This window comes from Grammomys surdaster, unplaced genomic scaffold, assembly GCF_004785775.1.
Source record: "Grammomys surdaster isolate TR1022 unplaced genomic scaffold, NIH_TR_1.0 165, whole genome shotgun sequence".
NCBI classification, from domain to species: Eukaryota; Metazoa; Chordata; class Mammalia; order Rodentia; family Muridae; genus Grammomys; species Grammomys surdaster.
The window spans coordinates 2,549,320-2,570,591 of record NW_021604613.1 but is presented as its reverse complement, the minus strand read 5'-3'; the positions used below and the strand labels follow the sequence as shown (position 1 = coordinate 2,570,591).

The window sequence follows — 21,272 nt, the reverse complement described above, 5'->3', positions numbered from 1 at the left end:
TCTCTATCTACTGGAGACAGGTGTAAGAAAATACGTTAGTCATTTGGTGATATGTGTCTTTCCATTGCTTTCCTTAGCACTATTCCAAATTAACCAAACCAGTTTGAACAGAATTGGAGCAAAAAGCTGTTTTGCAAGAGGCATACCAAAGGGATCTAGGGGAAAATTGATAAAGGATAGATTCAAATAATGATGTTTTATTTTAAAAATCATCTCCCAGGTAATTCCCTAAAAAGAAAATTCTGAGCTTTTACAGTGACATATTAGGTATATACGGGGCATTTGGTTAAAACCTTCTTTAGATAACTCAGAGACATTCTTTCCTGTTTAGATCTTTAAAAAATTGAAGCTTGGCTATTTTTTTAAAATAATTTTTATTACATTGAGTTTAGTGCTGTTAGTGGAAGACTGGAATTAGAGAAAAGAAGACAAGTTTTATTCCAGCATTGTGTGTGTGGTGGAGCAGGGATGGAGATCAGAGGATGCTTAAGTAAGGTCTCATGTAGCCAGACTAGCCTTGGATTCCCTGTGCCCCTGAGGTTCACCTTGACTCATGATTAACTTTGTCTCTCAAATGATGGACTTACAATCCACTACCACCTTTCTGCCCTGTTTCAAGTATGGAATAGTAAGTCATATTGAAAGGGTTCCAGAGACCAAAGAAGGCTTGCTTTTCACACAGACCTATCTTGATTTTCAGTATTCTGTTAAGGCTAAGTGAGTCACTTTCTAGGAGAATAATAATCTCTTGTAGTTGGTGGTGACTTTCTCTTCTCCTGGAGTAGTTTCCTGGGGGTCATTCCAGTTTCTTGGAGTCTTCTGTTTCAATAGGCTGACTTTAGAGTACCATCATCTCTGCCAGGCTGGTGGTTATGTTTAGAACACTCACTATATCTTTTAATTTTTAAAAATATAATCTCATTTTTAAAAGAAGGTTTATTTTTTAATTTCAGTGTATGGGTGTTTAGCTTTGTGTATGTCTGTGTACCACATGCCTGCAGAAGTCAGAAGAGGGTGGGTTCCCTGAAACTGTAGTTACATATGGTTGGAGCTGCTGCCATGTAGATGCTGGAAACTGAAACATGGGTCTTCTGGAAGAGCAATAAATGCTTTTAAGCACTGAACCATCTCTCCAGCCACCAGATCTCTATTAAAGTAACACTTTATTAATCGTGAACCTGTATAACGCTTTTGGTGTTTGAAAGGGACTGTGTTCACAACTTATTTAAGCACCGAATTTCCCAATTTGTTGTTGCTTTAAAAAAGAAAAAAAGGAAGAGGTGAAGGGAGGGGCAAACAAACAAACAAGCCAGGCTTTTATTTAAGTGGTGCTTGCTGATCTCATTTCTGAGAGTGTGCATATGAAGGGCCTGCCCTCCTAGGTGGCCCACACTGGTGCCCTGAAAACCCTGCCCAAGACTCAGTCCTATTTTAAACTGCCCGCCAACTCTGCACGCAGGCGCGGGAGCAGGAAGCAGGAAGCAGGAAGGCAGGTGATCGCCCCCTGGAGGCCAATGGGCGAGCCGCGCGGCAGACCGCGGAAGGGCGGGGCTGCGGCCGGCTCCGCCCCTGCCATCCCCTTCCTCTGCTTTCCCGCCCGTGGTCGACTGTGCCACTTCCGTTGCACTAGCCGCGATGGTGTCCGGGCAGTGGTGGCTGGTGCTCTGGCTGCCGCCCCTGGTCACGCTGTCAGCGGGCGCGATGTACAAGGAGGAGACAACGTTGTCAGGTAACCCCCGCTCCGGGCGGGGGCCTCCCTTCTGGGCCGCAGGGTCACCCGTGGGCACGGCCAGGCCCCGCCCCTGTCTGCCGGCATCGGCTGCTTCACGTTTTGATTTGTTCAGGTCACACTGCTGGACACCTACACAGGTGGCCCTTTGTCTGCAGTTTATGTCTGAAACTTTATTTTATCCGTCTTCAGAAATCTCATGAAACTCAAGGCTAGAGAAGGATAAAAGCTTCAGAATGAAGCTGGAATTCTGTTTCTGATTGGCTGCTGTGACCTGGGTAGCTGGTCATATGCAAAATACCGTTGATGCCCCAGCCTTGTACATAGGAAGCCTCTGGGAATTGCTCAGACTGATGTGCTTAAGATTCTGGCTTAGAAAGTTATAGCTGCAAAACGCAGTCTCCATGAGTTTAACATTTATTTCTACCATTCATGACATCCTTTAAAAGATTGCTTGTTTGTATTCTCCATTACATGGGTCACTAATAGACTCAAGGGAGGCTGTCAAGATATAGACTTTTAATTGGATAATGTCCCCACACCAACAAAGTCAGTAGGCTGTCTAAGACTGGAAAAGAGAATGGATGTTCAGTGAGCAGTTATTAGTTTTTGACACACCTTGTGCCCATACCAGTATCTTGCAGTGAGTTACACCTTAGGGGACTGTCTGTGGTCAGCTTTTCATTGAACAGGGATGTGTTAAGTAACTATTTTGTGCTAGGGCTGAATTGCTCTAACTGCATTGTCTTATACTGATTATTTATATATGCCCATTTTACATACAGAACAAAGACTTAGTAATAAATATAAAAATAGCACGCATGCATTATATGTCAGAGCAAGAGATTTATAATTATAAATCAGAGCAAGAGATAGATAATTATTAAAATTCAGTTATAATGAAATCTTGTGGAAAAATTATTGGAACTTACACATTACTACTTTGAGAGATTTTTCATTTGATATTTTCAGACCTTGGTTGAACACAAAACCTTGAAGCCTCAGCAAGTAAAATTGAGTGTAATGGAAGACTGTTGTCCTTTCTACCATAAAGTAGGAGCTACCCATAGCATGGGGGGAATTGCCTTTGATGATGCCTAAGACCCTTTCCAACTCTGAGAATCCTCTTTGGGTGCCTACCCACTGCCATGGCATGACGAACATCTACTCTGAGCCCTCTGTTACCCTATTTGTAGGAAAGGCGGACACTTGTCATAGGAGACAGGTAATTGTTTGAGGAAGAGAAACATCAAATCAAGCATGACTCTTAATTTGAAACCAGGAAGTCAGATCGTGAATACTATGTCCCTTCAGGTGAGGCTCTGGAATGGCTTCCCATGCTTCCATGACAACAAGAGGTCATCTCAGAGTCACAGCCTGAAGTTCCTCTGCAGCAAAAGAAAATGTCTTCTGAAGGTAGAATCAGACCTTCTGGTGTATGTGTTCCTTAGGATGTGCTAATTTCAGTTCCCATGACAATGGAGAGATAAAAATCAAGTTTTATATTCAGGTTAAAAGCAACAAACTGGTACCAGTACAAGAGAGATGTTACTTATGTAGTTTACACCTCTGAAAGATGTGAATTTAACAAAATGCCAAGAAAAATACTAACTCCGTTCATTATACTTGAGTTCCCACAAGGAAGGAGCCAGTTTAATGAAGACAGCGGCAGCATTCTATGGTGTTTGCTGTGTTTTGGTTCTGGTCGAATTAGAGGAGTGTTTTTTTAGAGGTGTGCAGACTGGAAGGCTAGGTTCCTGGGGAGGGGGGGATGCTGATGAATTTTTTTTTTTTAATATGGGAAGTGGTTTAACATCTGCTCAGGCTTGAGAAGTGCTTGTGGTTTTCATTTTTAGAAGAGTCAATAAATAGGTTTAAGTACTACCTGCTCCGTAGGGTTTGACTGAATATTTCACCATATGTCTGACTAAGCTTTTAATGCTAAATATACTGAGGCATTAAAGAAGCTAATAACAAGAAAAGCGTTAAAAAAAAGTCATTTACTTTTGACTTATTAACAAACAAGGTGATTCGAGGATTTTTTTATAAATGTGTACAGCAGTGCTCCTTTGTCCCTTCTGAGTCCCTGAGTGCCCTTCCTCCCCCACTGAAACAATGTATAAATTAGGACAGTTAAGAATTCACAATGAGCCGGGCGGTGGTGGCGCACGCCTTTAATCCCAGCACTTGGGAGCCAGAGACAGGTGGATTTCTGAGTTCGAGGCCAGCCTGGTCTACAGAGTGAGTTCCAGGACAGCCAGGGCTACACAGAGAAACCCTGTCTCGAAAAACCAAAAAAAAAAAAAAAAGAATTCACAATGATTAATAATATAACAGTGCTAACAAGATCCTCACCCGTTACTTGAAGCTTATGAATTGTTTATTTCTGGAGGCTTCTATTTAACAATTTGGATCATGGTTGACCCAAAGTAACGGAGACGGTAGAAAGTAAAGCCACAGAAGTGGGGGTAGGGGCACCACTGTAGTCCCCACACTACATTAGCTGAATTTTATAAGCTGCATGATACAGTGAACTGAGAGCTCTGTCTCATTGGTTCCCATAAACCTGACTTGAGGCCTTTAGTAACGTAAGTGATTAATTCCATCTACATGTTCCTTAATCTGTTGAAAACAGGGGAAATCCAGAACAAGTTCTAACCAGGAAGTGCCTTATACACACACGGATGTCAAAACCAAGGTTCTTGCCACTTCTTGACTTTCTTCTCTGGGAGGAACAAGAATGATCGTCCTTAGCCTGAGGCTGTTAAGTGTAGCCAGCCTTAGCCTCTAGTTTAGGGTACACAGGAGATAGAGTGGACAGGGGTGTAGCCTGTGCCCTCATACTTGGCTCCCCTGCTTCATGGGCTCTGGAATGGATAGCATGGGGCAGGCTGAACACAGGGATACTGCTGGGGAGGTTTCCAGGCAGGGCTCAGTGCACCTCCTCTTGTGCTGGCAGTTCTTCAGGGAAGTTGGTTGTATTTTCACTGGCTGGGCAGTTCTTGCTCAGATAATCCTCTAATCCTCTCAGATTGCAACACACACACAAAGGGCAGGTATTTGAATGCTGCAGGATTTAATAACTCCACAGAAAGACAGTAAAATAAGAAGTGTATGTGTAAGATGGACCCTGTGTAGTCAGCAGAAAATAGGTGAGCTTAGTTGGGTGTGCATGTTCAGACATGACTCAGACAGGGCTTTCCAGAGAAGGGCAAATAAACATGCCAGCTATTGACAGGTGTAAGCCTTCACAGGATCTGGGGGAAGAAAATTGCAGTGCAAGGAGACCTGAGGCAGGAGTAAGCTGTTACTTTGAGGATTGGTTGATTGATCTGTCTGGTGCCATCAAGGGAGAGAGAGGAAGAAGTCATAGAGGTACTTGGGCCTAAAGGAGGGTAGATTTGTCTTGGTGTTAGCAGAAGTAATTAGAGGAATGTAATGGACCCCAAGCGAAGTTTTCAAAAGATCTCTGTGCCTGTTAGAAGGATGGTTGTGGAGGGAATCGTGGGAGTATTTCTGGAAGAAGGGAGACCACCTAGAAGGCTTTTAGAGTAAGCTTAAGTGCAAAACGCTTGTGGCTTGCGTTAACAGAAGCATTTGTTCCTACATCCATGCTATGGCACTATATTCACCGACTTCATCCTGCTTTTAGGAGCTACAGGTATCCAGTGACTTAGAAAACAGCCATGGGACACTCTGAAAAGCCTTTGTTTGACAATAGCCTTTGTTTTCAGTCCTCAGAAGAAGATGCTTCTGCAGAGCATGACAGTTTTTTGTGGAAGTTAGTTCAGCCCTTAAATAGTAGGGCTCACTAAGAGAGTTACAGGGAGAACCCTTGGCAGCATCTAAAACGAGCCCCCTTAGCATGAAGTGCACCTAGTGCCAGACTGCCAGTGAGGATTTGTATAAAGTTCTGGGACACACACTAGGGTTGTGAACCTGTGGTCCCATGCCCTTCACCTTTCCTGCTAGGACATGCTTTTCTCCAGTTGTAAATGGATCCCTTATCAAGGATTCACTGTACAAAGCTTCCGGTTCTGGCTGCCCAGTTTAGCTCTGGTTCCTGTTCAGAGACGGGCAGGAGGTAGGGAGCATGTGATATGGGAATGCCAGGCCTGAGGCCTTCCATTCTCTCCTCTGTGGCTCAACAGGTAGGGCTTCCAAGGTGTTTCATTGTATTCTCACGGCTGCTCAAGTACTTCCAGGTTTTACATTGCATTCTTTGACCTCTTTCTTCTTTATAGCTAACTTCTAGTATTAGACATCCAAAGACTGTTCCTTCTAGCATGCTGCCCTTGGCCTTGAACTGTGTACATCTCGGTTTTACCCAAGAATGCCTCTACCTTGGCTGTCTTGCGTTTATAGCACTGGTTATAGTATCTTCTCTAGGTTCTTGTGTATAGGCATGCCATGAAGGAATGCATTTTTAATTTTTGGTCTCTTGTGTTTAAGAGTCTCCCAAGTGTTCTCTTACTGCTTTCAAATCTGGCTCTTGACCTAGATTCTTGTATTTTCAGCTCAGAGTGTTGATAAATTTAAAAGCATATGTGTTTCATCACTATGCTAAGAGGAAAAATGAAAGGATTCATCTGTCACAATAGAACATCCGGGGTCGTTATATAACTGAGCTGTCACTTTGATACAGCTGTTTCAAGGAGAGACTGTGCCTGTCCTCACTCCTGCCTTCCACAAAAGATATTTCAAGCCAGGGCAGATACCTCTTGAGCTTATTCAACATTATTCTCCAAATGGGTATTATGATCAGTTAGTAGCTACTGGTTTCTTTGTTTTTACCCAACTTTTATAACAATTTGCTCTAACTTCAATTCAGGGTTGTCTATAGATTTCCTTCTTGTACTTTGAATAGGGCAAAGGGCTCATTTCTCTGTGTACCCGTGAGAACTCCATGCTTCTGTTTCCTATTCCTGAGTGATAGTTCCTGTTTGACACACTGTCTTGGATTCTAAAGAACTTAGTTCAAATTCAAACACAGTAGCAACCTTAGAAGAAAAATGAACCTTACTTTTAACTCTTGTTACATTTTAAGTCTTGTAACATCACATCAATCTGTAATAGACAACCTGTCCCAAATTGCATCGATAAATACTACATTAATGCTATTTGTGAACACACTAGTATTTACATATCCATATCCAGTCCAGTCAAATGTCTTCTTGGCTGCAAACCTGTCCATCATCTTTAGAACCACCAGTGAAAACTGGATGGATGGACGTCTGTCTAGAGTTGAACTCCTCTCCCAGTATTCTCACAACTGACGTCTACATCAGCATTTGGATGTGGGTAAGTGCCTCACCATCTCTCCATTCACCAGATACCTCCATCTCCTTCATCCTCTGAAGCTCCAGAGTGTGCTGATTTGTCTTCCCGAGAGCTCTTTAATCTATTCTTCTACCTTCCTCAGTTTATAGCCTACATCACTGGGTACTCTCCTTACGGTGGGGCCTGGAGTTGATGAAGCCTCCTCCTGGGTGCCTCTGCCTGGTAGCTGGTGCTTGTTCTGCCCACACTTTACTAGGCCGTTTAGTCGAGGTCTTCTTAATGTCATCTATTTCTTACCGAGTCCTCTGTTCTTACCTGAAGTCCTTTTGTGCTCTACTCTCATGGGGAAGTATAGATTCCTTATGGAAAAGTGGCTATGGTTTACTCCAGCTGCAGCTGTCCACATGTCCCTAAGATGAGCCACCATGACTCTGCTCATCTTAATACTGTGCACATCTGTCATCTGTCAGTCCTGATACTGTCTTATGCTTACAACTTATTCTTGAGTCTTCTGCTTGAGTTTCTTTTCTAGGAAGCTTCCCTTCACTCTTTCCGTCACTTTAGGATCAAAGACATCAGTGCATGTGTGCTGCTCAGTAGGTGACCTAATAGTATTGACTCTGAACGGGATATTTGCAAACAGACGCCTGCTAGATAGGGAAGAGTAAAGGACTGTAATCAACATGTAGAAGAATTTTTGGTCATAAAATAATAAAAACTATGAAAATATCTCTTTGAGCACATTTTTTTTTAATATTTATTTATTTATTTTATTGATGAGTACAGTGTAGCTGTCTTTAGACACACCAGAAGAGGGCATCCAATCTCATTACGATTACCATGTGGTTGCTGGGATTTGAACTCAGGACCTCTGGAAGAGCAGTCAGTGCTCTTAACCGCTGAGCCATCTCTCCAGCCCTTGAGCACATTTTTTAAAAAAGATTTTGGAAACGTAAATACTTAGATAACCCATTTATTTTATTTTTTATCTTTCAGTTCCAAGATGTAAATCTCTGAAGGAAACAGACTTAATTGAAACTTCTGTGTCAGACTGCTATTGCTACAATCAACATTCACAAATAGAGTGGACATATATGTGGTCAACTGTGCAGGTCAGGGCCTATTTTTTTTTATCATGACTTAAAAATGTGGGATTAAAAAGTATCACTTCAGGATTTAAAAATATTTTTTATATGGCTTTATTTATCAAGTGAATTTATCAAGATAAAAGCTAATTTGATGGGCATGCAGTGGCTGAAGGAGGAGTTATGTGGGAGAGGACATTAATTCCTTTTTATATCTATCCAGATCCTCCCCTAACCATTCTGAATGAATATGCCAGCCTAGTCACAGGTTCTGAACCTGTGGGTTGTAACCCTTTTAGGGGTCACCGAAGAACTTCAGAAAACACAGATATTTACATTACTATTCATAACAGTAGCAAAATTACAGTTATGAAGTAGCAACAAAAATGGCTGGAGGTCACCACAACATGAGGAATTTTAAGGAATATTTAAGGGTACTTTAAGGAATATTTAAGAGCAGCCTTAGGAAGAGTCTTAGTTAGAGTTGCTATTACTGTGTTGAAACACCATGACCAAAAAGCAAGTTGTGGAGGAAAGGGTTTGTGTGTTCAGTTTACACTTCCATATTGCTGTTCATTATTTAAGAAAGTCAGGACAGAAACTTAAACAGGGCAGGAACTTGGAGGCAGGAGCTGATGCAGAGGCCATGGAGGTGTGCTGGTTACTGGCTTGCTTCTCTTGGCTTGCTCATCCTGTATTTTTGTAGAACCCAAGACCACCAGCCCAGGGAATGACACCACTAACAGTGCAATGGGCCCTCCCCCATCAATCACTAATTTAGAAAATGCTTTGCAGCTGGATCTCATGGAGGCATTTCCTCAGCTGATGCTCCTCCCTCTCTGATGACTCTAGTGCTGGTGCGTTCAAGTTGACACACAAAACCAGGCAGTACTAGAAGGTTGAGAATCTCTGAGTGACATGATCTAAGGCAGTAATTAAAAGTAACACGAGCAGTTCTCACTGAGAATGGGGCACTTAAGACTTCAGTAATGGAGATTACCTAAAGATTGGCTGGGGAGGGAGTGCTGTATGCTGAAGGATAAGTTTGACCTTGTCTCAGGATGTGATGTCAGCTCATACCCTTTCTAAAAAATGATGTTTGAGGCTTATGTGGCTTCTTGTGCCACCTTGCTGGAGCTCTGGGGACATAAAAGCTGCAGTCCTTCACACTTCACAGTCCTGTTCATTCATTCTGCATTCAACAAATGAGTTCATAACTCCAGCACCCGCTTCCCTCTTCATTCTTGCCTGATGCTCCTTTACTTCTTTAAAATAGAAGAAGTCTACTTTAACAATGGGGAAAACATCTTCTGAGGAATAGGAGGCAGAAAGATTGTAAGACCCACAGGGGATGAAAAGCACCAAGCAAACAAGAGCTCTTAGCCACAGCAGGACTGGTGCACGGCAGATGAGCTCACAGACTGAGGCGGCATGCACATTAACGACTCTTCCTAATGAGGCTGCTCGTCCGAGCACAGGGGGTCCCAGCACCGAGAAGGGAAGTGAACACAAGCCCCATCTCCAACTGAGAAGCTGTCTCCAGGAAAAGTTAGTTTTCTCCAGTGAAGGGTTACCAGATACATAAAGCATACTGAAGGGCAGGCCCCCATGTCCAGCAATAGATAGGCAACACAAAACAAAGTCAGTTATATTTTTTTGGAGTTTTTAAAATTATTTACAGGTCTTTTGCTTCTATGTCATGGTTTTCAGCTCCTTGTTTTTATGGGATTCTTATGTGTGAATGTATGTGTCTGTATCTGTATGTGTTTCGTGAGCTTTGGGGGGGGGCACTTTTTCTGTCTTTTTTTTTAAAGATTTTTATTTATTTATTTATTTATTTAAGATGCCTGTTTTCTAACCAGAGGAAAAAAGGTTGTGGGTTTGGGTGGGTGGAGAAGATCTGGGAGAAATTAGGGGAGAAGAAGCCATGATCAGAATATATTGGATCAGAAAACACATATTTTCAATTTAAAGAAATGTAAAAAATAAAGATTTAGGTCAGACAGAAAAAAGTGGAAAATAATTAGAAATGATTATGGACTAGCTCTTTTCTTAAGAGCCACCCATCTGTCAGCACCTGTAGGCACATGTTCTGCTTCCTGTCTGTTAGGACCAAGTGTCTGAGGCCTTGACCGTGCTCTGGATCGCATACACTTCCGCCTGCTCAGGTCCAGCCAGCAGCAGTGCTGTCTGCACTGAGTGATTCTTCTACTTTGTATCTGATAAAATTCCTTTGGTTGGTGTCTGCAGCCTTCAGGTCTCCCATTCTCTGTAAACACTCCTTCAGTCCAGTGCTCACACTTAAGGTTGCTTAACCAAGGTCTCTAGCACCTCCATGTTGCTAACTGTGTGACCTCAGACTAGTGATCCATTGTCTGAGTCCCCAAAATTGGGACTACAGCCACATGAACCACCACTCCTGGCAAACCATACACACCCCTCAAAGCATCTGTGAATTGAATGCAGGTATGTGAAGTTCCACTGGGGACCAGAGCCCAGTCCTGTGCATCGTGGTATTTTCCTCAGCCAATTCTGGCTTCTTATTCCTCTGCTTGTGTCTTGAGGTACCAAGGGGAAGGTTTTGAATCTGCCTGGATTGATCCATTCCTGTTTTGTAGGTGACAGTTACCAGCCCAGGCCTGCTCAGTATTGTATATATCACAGGAAGTCATAATTGCCAGCATACAGAAACCATTCTATCATTTATCAAATGTGTGACTCATAACTTTTGGGCATCAGAGGAGACTAAGGAGATGACCATAGTCTTCAGTCCATATGGAGAAACTGTGTGCTTCTCTGTGAAGCCTGTTGGGAGGATACTTACCTACATAGTAAGCGTGAATCGAAACAGTAAGTCTCTTTTCATAGTTTGCTGGACAGTCAATGAGTTGACTTCCCTGTTCTTTCTGCAACTTTATATACTGACACAATACATTGGTTGTGTTTGTTTTTTTTGTCTTCCAGTTGTGGATTTCAAACTCTTCCTTGTGTTTGTGACAGGCATTTTCCTTTTCTTTTATGCAAAGACCTTGAGCCAGTAAGTGCCGCTTTTAGTATTTGTAGTGATTTAAATTTAAATTATGATTTAAAAGTCTATAGGTTTGACTCTGTGCTAAATATTTGCACACTACTTGGCATTTGTGGTTCTTCTAGGATTTACAAATGATACGTCTGAAGGTAGCATTTGAATCAACTTTAAAGACAGTGGTAACTGTGTAACTGATAAGTACATGGTACAGAGTACATTGGCTTACATTATTTTACATATACACATATGTGAACTTATCATATTGCAATTATTTTTTGGTTACAGAATGTTCTCCAGAGTGCTGGGGTTTGTGTCATGTGCTCTGATACCAGACGCTAGCTGTTGATTGAATTAATTTGCCTCCTAGATTGGTGGCTCTGGTGTAGGATACTTGGATCAACATATTACCTTGATATTTTGTTTCTTGTAACTTATCCTATAAAAACCACTCTCTTCTCAATATTTACTTTTTAATTTGCCCAGGCTACTTAATGCGAGTATTTCTGCATCGTTCTTATCATTGTTCACCATTGAACTTTTCTTTATGGTACGATCAGGTATGTGTAGTGTTATCTGCCAGCTTTTCTGACTGCATGATGGATGGATGCCTAGCAGGAAGAGGAAATCTAGAATTTAGGCCCTGCATGCTGATGAGCTGGCTACTGCTCTGAATCCTCCAGCAGCCAACTCACATAGAAGTCTTTTAACTTCTTGATATCTCGGTTTTCTCCTCTGAAAGATTTTAGCTGTGGGTATCTGGGAGTTCATGGAAAGCTCTCAGACAAGTGCCTGACATGTGACAAGTGCGTAGTATTATTGGATGGCATTCTGACTATAGAAGACAATTAGATATTCTACAACAGTCTTTTTACTGAAACTTTCAAATGCTGGTTTCAATTTTAACTATATGAGATGTGATTAGAGTTTTTCTTTCTTATATTCCTTACTGGCTACTATTGCCACATTGAGCATTATGAATTTTTTCAGATTTTATTGCTATAAATGGAGGTTGATATTTATGTGGATTTTTTTCTCTGTTTTGACAGAAGCCCTATTTTCTATTACTCTTCGGGTACCATGTTAGGTATTCTAATGACACTAGTCTTTGTCCTTCTGATGGCTAAGAAACACATTCCAAAGGTACGTCTCTTACATGCAAATGAGTACAAAATGGGAGCCAAGATTTTATGGATGTGAAAAATTACCTAATTCAGATACGCTCCTCTGCTACATAAATTGATCTTAAAATGTGTCTGTTTCTGAAATGTATAGTATTACATTAAGTTTGGTGACATTTTTGGTACTGTTTTGTGAAAGGTATCTTTGCAGAATGATCATGAGTCTTTGGCGCTTTATATACTAGTGGTTCTACATCTGGGCTTTTTGTTCTTGTCTCTTCTCTATACCTTCAATAAAATAATGTTCCAAAGGACAAATATTAATTCATGATGTTAACTTTATAGTTACTCTGATTAAAACTCTAAATTGCATTATTTTGAGATAACTGTGTACTTTTTAGTAATACCTTCTAACTTCAGGATACCTGCTAGGCAGCTGGGGGTCTTGTTAACATGTAGATTCTAGCAATGGGACCCAGTCCTGCATACCTGCCGTTAAGCGCTTATGTGAAAATGGCTTTCCTCCTCCAAGGCCCACCCTTGAATAGTGAGACTCTGGATTAGATAAATACTTGACTTACAAATATAAATAGACCTTTCAAACAGAGAGAATTTATTTGATTGCTTCTATTTTTATAAGAGTGAATGAACCAATATATATGCATATTGTATCATTTATTTTCTTCCACACACAGTATAGCACATTTGGGGCGCTAATGATTGGGTGTTGGTTTGCTTCAGTTTATGTTTTGTGCCGGTTGATGGAAGATCTGAAGTGGCTGTGGTATGGAAACAGAATGTATGTATTAGGTAGGTAAACACACAAAAGCTTGTCTGTCAGCTAGGCTGAGAAGTGCAACCAGGGGCTTCTGACCACACACTTTTCATTTGATTTAAGGAAAGGCGCTATTTAAATAGTATTCTTTAAAAGCCAGCTCTCCTCATCTCTCAGTTTTCTTTCTTTATGTATTCTGTATAAAAAGTGGAAAAGTGTTACTAATGAAATTTGACTTTTCAGAAACAGAGAGGATAAAAATACCATTTAATTTTCTTGTTTTATGTTACATATTTCTTTAATTTTGATAGGAAATAATGGGAATTGCAGACCCACTAACATCAGATTTCACATCTGAGGGTAATGTTACCAAAACAAAAGCAGTTCATCCTTGAACACTTTATTGTTAACCTATTTTCCTATTATATTAAATATTGATAATTTACTCATAGCATGAAATATTCCTGTAAGTTCTTTACCCTTTGTCTCTAAAAAACAAGAGCATTTTTCTATATAACTGAATAACTATTACTTCTTATTGTTAGTGCTGGGGTTGGACCCAGGGCCTCATGTGTACTCAGCATCTGTTGAACCACTGAGTTACATCCTTAACCTTACTCTTAGATGTTAAAGGTTAATAATTGCATAGAATCACGTACAGCACAGGTCATATTTAGATTTTGAGTTACCTGTGCTGCCTGACTATATAACCTGGATGCTGTGCTGAACCTTCTGCACAGGTAACTTTCCCAATCCATCATAATTTCTTTTCTTCCCTCAAGTACAGTTGAGTTTTATTACATATAACTTTTTAAAATTAATTATTTTATTTATTTACATTTCAAATGTTGCCCCCCAATCCTGGTTCCCCTTCCCAGAGTTCTTCACTCCCTCCCCCCTCCCTTTTGCCTCTGAGAGGGTTCTCCCCAGGCATCCCCCTTCTTTGGGGCATCCCATCTTTACAGGATTAGGTGCATCCTCTCCCACTTAGGCCAGACCAGAGAAATAGCCCCATTATAGTTTGTTTCATCACAGAGGTGCTAGAGAAGCCAAGTAAGACATCCTATGAAAGCTCCACTTTCTAGATTGATGTGAGGCCCATTTTAAATTTAACTTATTCCTCCTCAGTATCTACTGTAAATAAGGAATTGAATCTCAGATTTGCTTAGAAACAAATTGGGCACTGTGGTGGAAATCATTAGAAACATTGTACATTTCCCATCTAATAGCACTGGAAACAAAGTATCAGATATAACGATGGCCTGGGCACGGCTAGCAAAGGGTAGCTACTTGATTGGTCCTCTGTAACATTACATTCTCTTTTAGTGACTAGAAGTTAAAAATTAAATATAGGGTTTATAAGTACAGTATGATGTTCAAAGCAACTATGAAACCATTTGTCCACCCAGGGCACTAGACTTAAAAACAGATATGACTATAAATTATCATAATAATCAGCATATATCTTAAATTATCACAAAAGTTAGCCTGTCAGATTGGAGAGATGGCTCAGTGATTTAGGGTGCTTGCTGCTCTTCCAGAGGCCTCTTAGCGTCTAGCGCCTGGAATGGTTGGCTTACAACTGCCTGTAATCCAGTTCTAGGGTCTCTGATGTCTTCTTCTGACTTTACCACTTGCACTTGTACACACGCAGACAGATAACAATAATGATATGTCTTTAAAAGCCAGCCTGTAAGCTCAAGTCAAGGACTAATGAGCTGTAGATACTTTTTTCAAACTTCATTGAAAAAAGGAAACATTGTGTTTGCTTTCTTCATTTTTGAAACTGAAATTAACTGGTAGATGTTACTGTTAAGCCAGGGCTCTGCCAGGTTTTACACCTCAGTTTCCAAGCTCAAGTTTAAATGATTGCCTTTCTTCTGTTTCTCTAGGCTATGTGTTGTTTGTTGGACTTTGTAGCTTTGCTGCCTGTTACAGTCATGGGCCTCTTGCTGATGAGGGGAGCAGAAACCTTCTGATGTGGACACTGAGGTTCCTGTCCCTGATTCTGGTCTACACTGGTATGGCCTTGCCTCAGTTTGCCTATGCTGTTATGATCCTCCTCCTCCTGTTCTCCTGGAGTCTGCACTATCTGTTGAGAGCACTCAGCTATCTGAGGTGGTGGGTACCTTTTTCTATGGCTACCAAACCTGACATTTTGAGTTCTGGTTTGATTTATCGTTTTAAGAGATATTTTTGGTTACATCTTACAAGTAATTATGGGGCTTCTGGTTTGGGGGATTTTTTTTTTTTGTCCTTGCTTTTTGATTGGTTGTTTGTGGTTGATTGGTTGTTTTGATTGGTTGATTGTGGTTTTGTTTTGTTTTGTTTTCCAAGACAGGATTTCTTTGTGTAGCCTTGGCTGTTCTAGAACTCATTCTGTAGACCAGGCTAGCCTCAAACTCAGAGATCCACGTGCCTCTGCCCCGTGAGCACTGAGATCAACGGTGTGCCACCACTGCCCAGCCAAGTAATTATGTTTAATCTGGAGGTTTCACTTTTCTTATCGGAGAAAGAGCTCTAAGCATTTGCTCCATCTCCTTTGAGTTATAACACAAAGTACTCTGAGGGTAGAGCTCCCTAAAATCAGTGACAAACTTGCTTGGGCTCTGGGTTGCATAACATTTCTGCCTTTATCATACATTTCTTTTCATTAAAGCCAATATTGATATAGTGATACTAATTGTGCTCAGAAGATAGGAATTAGGGGGAAATGTGTCCTGGATGGTAGGAAGGAGTTACTCAGTTCATTTTTATTAAGGGCTCTCTTCGTTTTAGGTTTTAAATTAAGGCTTTAGCCTTACGAAAATACAGAAAGATAGGTAACCTCTGCTGACCCAGTATTATCATGTGTTTCTTTAGTCTGTCATCTGTGTCAGGCACACAGATGGAGATGGTCCTGCTCCTGATGATGTACATTGTAGAGATGTGGGCATGCAATTATATATCAGCTGCCTTAAAAAAATGTGTGTGTGTGTGTGTGTGTCTGTGTGTCTGTGTGTGTGTATGTCTGTGTGTCTGTGTGTGTGCGCACACGCCATATGTTTGTGGGTACTCAGAATGGCCAGAAGAGGGTGTTAGATCCTGTGGAGCTGCAGTTATAGGCAATTTTGAGCCACCTGATGTGGGTGCTGGGAGCCATACTGCAGGCCTCTGGAGAGCAGTTGGCATTCTTAGCCACTGAGTCATCTTTCCAGCCCCAACACTTATATATCCTTTAGATATGAAAACAGCTTGCTCGGGACTAAAGTTAGTCAAGGAAGGACTTCCTGGAAGAGATATCACTGGGTTGAATCTTAAGTAATGACCCAGAGTAGCCCTTGAACAGATGTGGAATGCTTTCTTGACAGAGAAAAGGCCCCATGTAAAGCCATCATCAGGTAACAGTGCTGTCAGTACAGTGAGTGAAGTGTGCTCTGGCCGCACTGGATGGGCTCACTGAGGAATCCAACCTGATTCTGCCTGTGGGGTTAGGTCTGGGGCTCAACAGTGTCCATTTCCATTCTTTCACTGACTCCTGTCTAGACAAAAGGTATAAATCTGAAAGTTTGGGCCCAGGCAGGAGCAAGGTAAGTGGGTGGCCAGTAGGACTATGGGAAACTCTGCACTGCACCCCCATCCCAAAGGCAGCATTCAAAACTAGCAGGGGTTGATTGTTGCTATGCAGAAATGTGGATTCTGCTTTCAGATTTGATATTCAAGGAAAACTGTAAATGTAAACTAGAACTCAGATGTAGTTCCCGTAGTGTAAATGTTGGCAGTTAATCTAATGAAAGATAAACAAAATCACCTGACAGACAAAAACTAAACTAGAGATGAGTAACTGTTGGCTGGTGGGGTAGACCCATCTGCTTTCTGGCATAGGGAGTTGGGGAAGCTCCTATAGTGAAAGGCATTCGTAGACACTGCTGTGGTCCAGGCAGATGCTGATAGAGATGTGGAGTGGGAAAGTGAGATTAAGGCTGGTAAAGGGAGTTACTAGATGTTCAGTAAACGGCTGTGAGGAAACAGACTCCACAGTAACAGGTAGTAGATGGATCTGGTAGCTGACTGTGACAGCATCACTTGGGTAAAACATTAGCAACAGCACAGGTATTCATGGGACAAAAGGTGGCAAGTGCAAGTGAGAGGCCTTGAGACCAAAGGGCTTTCCTTCTGGCCCCATCTGGGAAGAGGTCTCCCCACTAGGAGGAGGCTGGCCGTTGCATAGCCTCCAGGCCACCATATATGCCAGGCTTGTGGCCCAAGGAACCCAGAGCTCCTTTCTCCTTCCCTTAGCTACCTAACTGTCTTGCCAGTAGCGAATGTGTTCTCATTCGCAGATGGCTCCATTATGTGTCTGTGGGACATTCTATAACAATCCATATGTACTGCTATGCTGTCTACTTTACATGTTGGTAGGGGATAATTATATAAGAAGGTAAGGGCTAAAGTAGAAACGTACAGGTTAAATAATAAAGCAGACAATGTCTTGACTTTCACATCACACTTTCTAGTTAGCGAAGTGTTGTGTACGTGTATGTTGATACTATATAATAGCTTTTTTAATTATGATACTGAGCAGTTCGTGTAAATATCCTGTCTCACCTGTTAAGTGACTGACGAGGCAAGGATTCTGCTGTCCTTTCCATGTGACACAGTGAGGTGGAACCAGGAAGGGATTGGCCAACTTCAGGCAGTGAGGACACTCTCAAGCTGGGTTGTGCTCCAATGTTCTGAGTCAGAGCCTGGGTTTGTCCTGTAGGAAACCTGCCTAGTTGTTCAGAAGAGGAGAAAGAACCAATGTCACTTGTTCTTCAATCCAGTCAGTTCTTTCATTTATACACACACACACACACACACACACACACACACACACAAAACTTGGCAATCTTTTCAATTATATTTTAAGTCGCTTGCAAACATTTTAAGACTCATTGATGAATGTAGCACAAATGTTACTTGAAACCTTGTCACAAGTATATCTCTATTAGCATCTCTAATTCCTAAAGTACAGATTGCTATAGTTTTATGATACTCATCCCTTTCCTGACTAGAAAACAATATCCAGCCTCTGGGTTCTTAATGTATGTGTAGCCAAAGAAGAACGAATTCAAGTTCCTCTCTTTGATGGACCTTGTGCATCTCCTCCTGTCTGCGTCGGGTTAATCAGAGGCACCACCACTAGGTGGGAGTGAGATCCCACATCTCCAGCTTCTTCATAGTGTAGTAAGCGGTGTATGTCCCTGTTGGTCTCCCTAAAAAGACACACTGAAAGCTTGCCAGAGAAAATCAGCAGGCAAAGCAAGAAGCTAGACTTTTTGTCTCATTGTTTGATTAGAAATCAGTGGAAAAAAAATATAATCACCATCTCAGTCAGAAATTGATTCATCAAAGTCCTTAGGCCATTGCTCTGGTGGTCAGAGAAGAGAAAAGTACAGTAGGCTCACCAGGACCATTCCTTACCCCTCAGTCATAGGACTGTGGAAAGTGCAGGCTGCCGTCCAAGGAGCTCCCTGGTATTTCTGTTGGTGTCTACGATGTGTATTTTTGTGTATTATAAGGATTGATTTGGAATCTGGCAACCACATGTCATGTGTTTTAGGAAAATGAGGCCATGGTTCACAGCAGAACCGCTGGTGGCAAGGTATCTCACTGATGACGAGTATAGGGAGCAAGCTGAAGCTGAAACAGCCAGCGCTCTCGAGGAGCTGCGCCAAGCCTGCTGCAGGCCTGACTTCCCTTCCTGGCTGGCTGTCTCCAGACTCCAAGCCCCTAAAAAGTAAGTCCTGCCCTGGCCATAGCTCATGTTGAAAATGATTTGAAAATCACACAATGTCCACAGCATGCCCTTCTGCTCAGAAGCAACCATTCCCCTTAGTCATACCTTACACTAGAATTGTGGGAGTTCTACTTCCTGAGTGCTCTGGCCTGCCAAGAGCGTCTCTGAGGTCTCAGGAGCCGTGCGGATCTGAGCGAGGCATTGACAGTAACATCTGAGCAATCCACCACACTCACAAGGAGCAGGGAAAAGGGAATGACTTGGTACACCCGAGTGTCTGATGCATAAACCTGCCCACATTTCCACCTTCTCATGCTCTCTACAGACAAATCACGAAAGCCATTCCCTGCACAGGTTTAATGTCATCGTCAGCTAACACAAATTCAAATTTAATTAAAGGGGAGAAGTAGGGAGGTACACATCATCTTTCAGATAAACCTCTGTGACAAAATTAACTGTTTAAAACTAAATTTTCTTAGGTTTGCAGAGTTTGTTCTTGGAGCAAGCCACCTGTCACCAGAAGAAGTCAGCACCCATGAAAAGCAGTATGGCCTTGGGAGTGCCTTCTTGGAAGAACAGCTCTTTAGTCTGCAGACTGACCGTCTGCCTGAAAGTTGACTTCATTCTGAGCCAAAAAGCAAGTAAAAGGCAAAGATCCTATTCCAGCTGGGCAGGACCCATGCACCTCAGAGAAAAATAAGCCATGGAAGTAAGGAAAAAACTCATTTGCATTTGCACAAGAGAGCTTTGCTGTGGTGGTGTGAAGACTGAAAGAGTCGTTGCTGTTGCTACATGCTCTGAATGAAGAAGACCTTCACGGGAACAGTAGAAACCTGTTTTTTAGGACCAGTGACAGGACCTGATGCCTTCCCTTCACCAGGCACTAACTCCCCTCTGGATGCTCTAGAGCTGGCTCAAAAGGCTGCATTATTGTCCCCCCACCCCCAACCCCTATTTTATCAGTATCGATGCTTTCTAAGGTGCGGTTCACGTGATAGTAGGAAGTACTGTTGGAATTCTGATGCTGGCTGAGGGTAACTCAGAGTCACATACTCTGCAAGCTCCTCAGTCTTTAGTGCTATGAAGTCATTATGGGTCTCCTAAAAGACAGACATCATGCACAAGGCTTCTAACTTATTTAACCACAAACCATTTTTCGTGAGATGGTAATCTTTAGAACTCATGTTTGGAAATGCTATTGGTGATGGAATTTAGGTTTGAGAGTCAGAAGTGTCACCAGCAGCCTTGGCAACACTGCAGCCCTGGTGCATCTGGGACTCAGGTGTAAGAGACTTCTTCACATGCAGGTCAGGGCTATCACCCTACAGCCTTGGTCTTATGGTCTTGGTACCTCAAAGTTTTCTTTTGTTTTGTTTTGTTTTGTTTTTTAAGCAATGCCCAACTAGCTATTTAATAACTGTGATTTAAAAATACATTTCTTAGGATTATATTTAATGTTTTGATAAGGTTTTATATACAGAAAGATTAAAAATTATTACTTTTTGTACTTTTTATATATCGAAATTAAAAGTATGGAAGCATTTGTGACATTTTGAGATTGATTTTTAAAACTGATTATATATGTTTACAATGAATTCTCACAAAATAGATTTGTGATACTTCTTTCTTTTTTTAGAGAGAGAAAATGTTTGTTTCTTGATCCATGATAAACTCCAGGATGCTACTGACTGCTTTGAGCCCAAGGAAAGGCGCAGAAACACAGCCGTAAGAGTTGAGTATGGCAGACATTCTGTGAACAGATGGCTACTTGGTCCTCTGAGAATCAAAGTCAGGTTGTTTTATCTTTTGTAGTGTGATGATAAACCAATAACAAAAACAAAAGGCATGAGAAAGGAGGGGGACAAGACACAGTCTTGATCACCGTCATCCCCAGAGTGATGCTGACTTCAGGACTTCCTAGATACATTTTCAGATGATGTTCTCTGTGTGCAGCGCTAGGTTTCTGCCTCTGCTTTTTGACAGATGTATGTAATACCAGGAATCTTTTTCCTTTCCTTAGAGACCTCATTCAATTCCATCTGAGCCTCTTCATGTTGATTTTAAAACGTCAAAGAATGGGGTCTGGAGAGATGGCTCTGTGGTTAAAAAGAGCCTTACAGAAGATCTGAGTTCAGTCCTCAGCAACCAAGTGTCGTGGCAGCTTGCAGCCATCCATAACTCTAGTTCCTCTGACTTTGCATGCACATACACACAGGCAAAACCACTAGTGTGTAAATAATGTGCTTCTGTTCATTTTGGCAGCTATTTTATAAAAATAGACAGGAGTCGTAACATTTTGTCACAGCTTAATCTGGTTTTCTTTTTCAGTAACTTTATTTATTGGCGGTCTATCCTAACAGGTCACTTGTATCAGTGGTTGGACATAGCCATGTTCACCTCTCACTAAGCACTTTGTCTAGTGTAGAAGGTTTTTGTGTGACTACCCATCAGCACCTGCTGAGCCAGCAGGGCAGCCCCAGCCTTCCTGAGCCTGTA

At 41.8% G+C, this 21,272-nt stretch overlaps 1 protein-coding gene across 3 annotated transcripts; it reads left to right on the top strand.

Moving 5' to 3' along the window:
* The first annotated feature begins 1,631 nt into the window (after positions 1 to 1,631).
* On the top strand, positions 1,632 to 21,080 carry Nemp2 (nuclear envelope integral membrane protein 2). 3 transcript variants are annotated; one of them, XR_003711219.1, is made up of 10 exons: positions 1,632 to 1,729; positions 8,006 to 8,121; positions 10,713 to 10,944; positions 11,059 to 11,131; positions 12,169 to 12,262; positions 12,936 to 13,050; positions 14,908 to 15,136; positions 18,600 to 18,776; positions 19,256 to 20,507; positions 20,797 to 21,080. XR_003711219.1 is itself a non-coding variant. In XM_028765782.1 (9 exons), exons 1-9 carry the CDS (start codon positions 1,636 to 1,638, stop codon positions 19,392 to 19,394), a joined length of 1,269 nt encoding a protein of 422 aa, XP_028621615.1. In that variant the 5' UTR covers positions 1,632 to 1,635; the 3' UTR covers positions 19,395 to 21,080. The 3 variants fall into 3 exon arrangements, 2 of the variants coding, with proteins under 2 accessions (XP_028621615.1, XP_028621616.1); XM_028765782.1 differs by having other exon boundaries at positions 19,256 to 21,080; XM_028765783.1 differs by lacking the exon at positions 1,632 to 1,729 and adding an exon at positions 3,068 to 3,145 and having other exon boundaries at positions 19,256 to 21,080.
* Positions 21,081 to 21,272: the final 192 nt, after the last annotated feature.

Coding starts and splice junctions, on each gene's coding strand:
- Nemp2 (XM_028765782.1), top strand. CDS start 1,636: ATGGTGTCCGGGCAGTGGTGGCTGGTGCTCTGGCTGCCGCCCCTGGTC. Junction 8,122..10,712: donor ATATGTGGTCAACTGTGCAG/GTCAGGGCCTAT, acceptor CCTGTTTTGTAG/GTGACAGTTACCAGCCCAGG. Junction 12,263..12,935: donor CTAAGAAACACATTCCAAAG/GTACGTCTCTTA, acceptor TTCCACACACAG/TATAGCACATTTGGGGCGCT.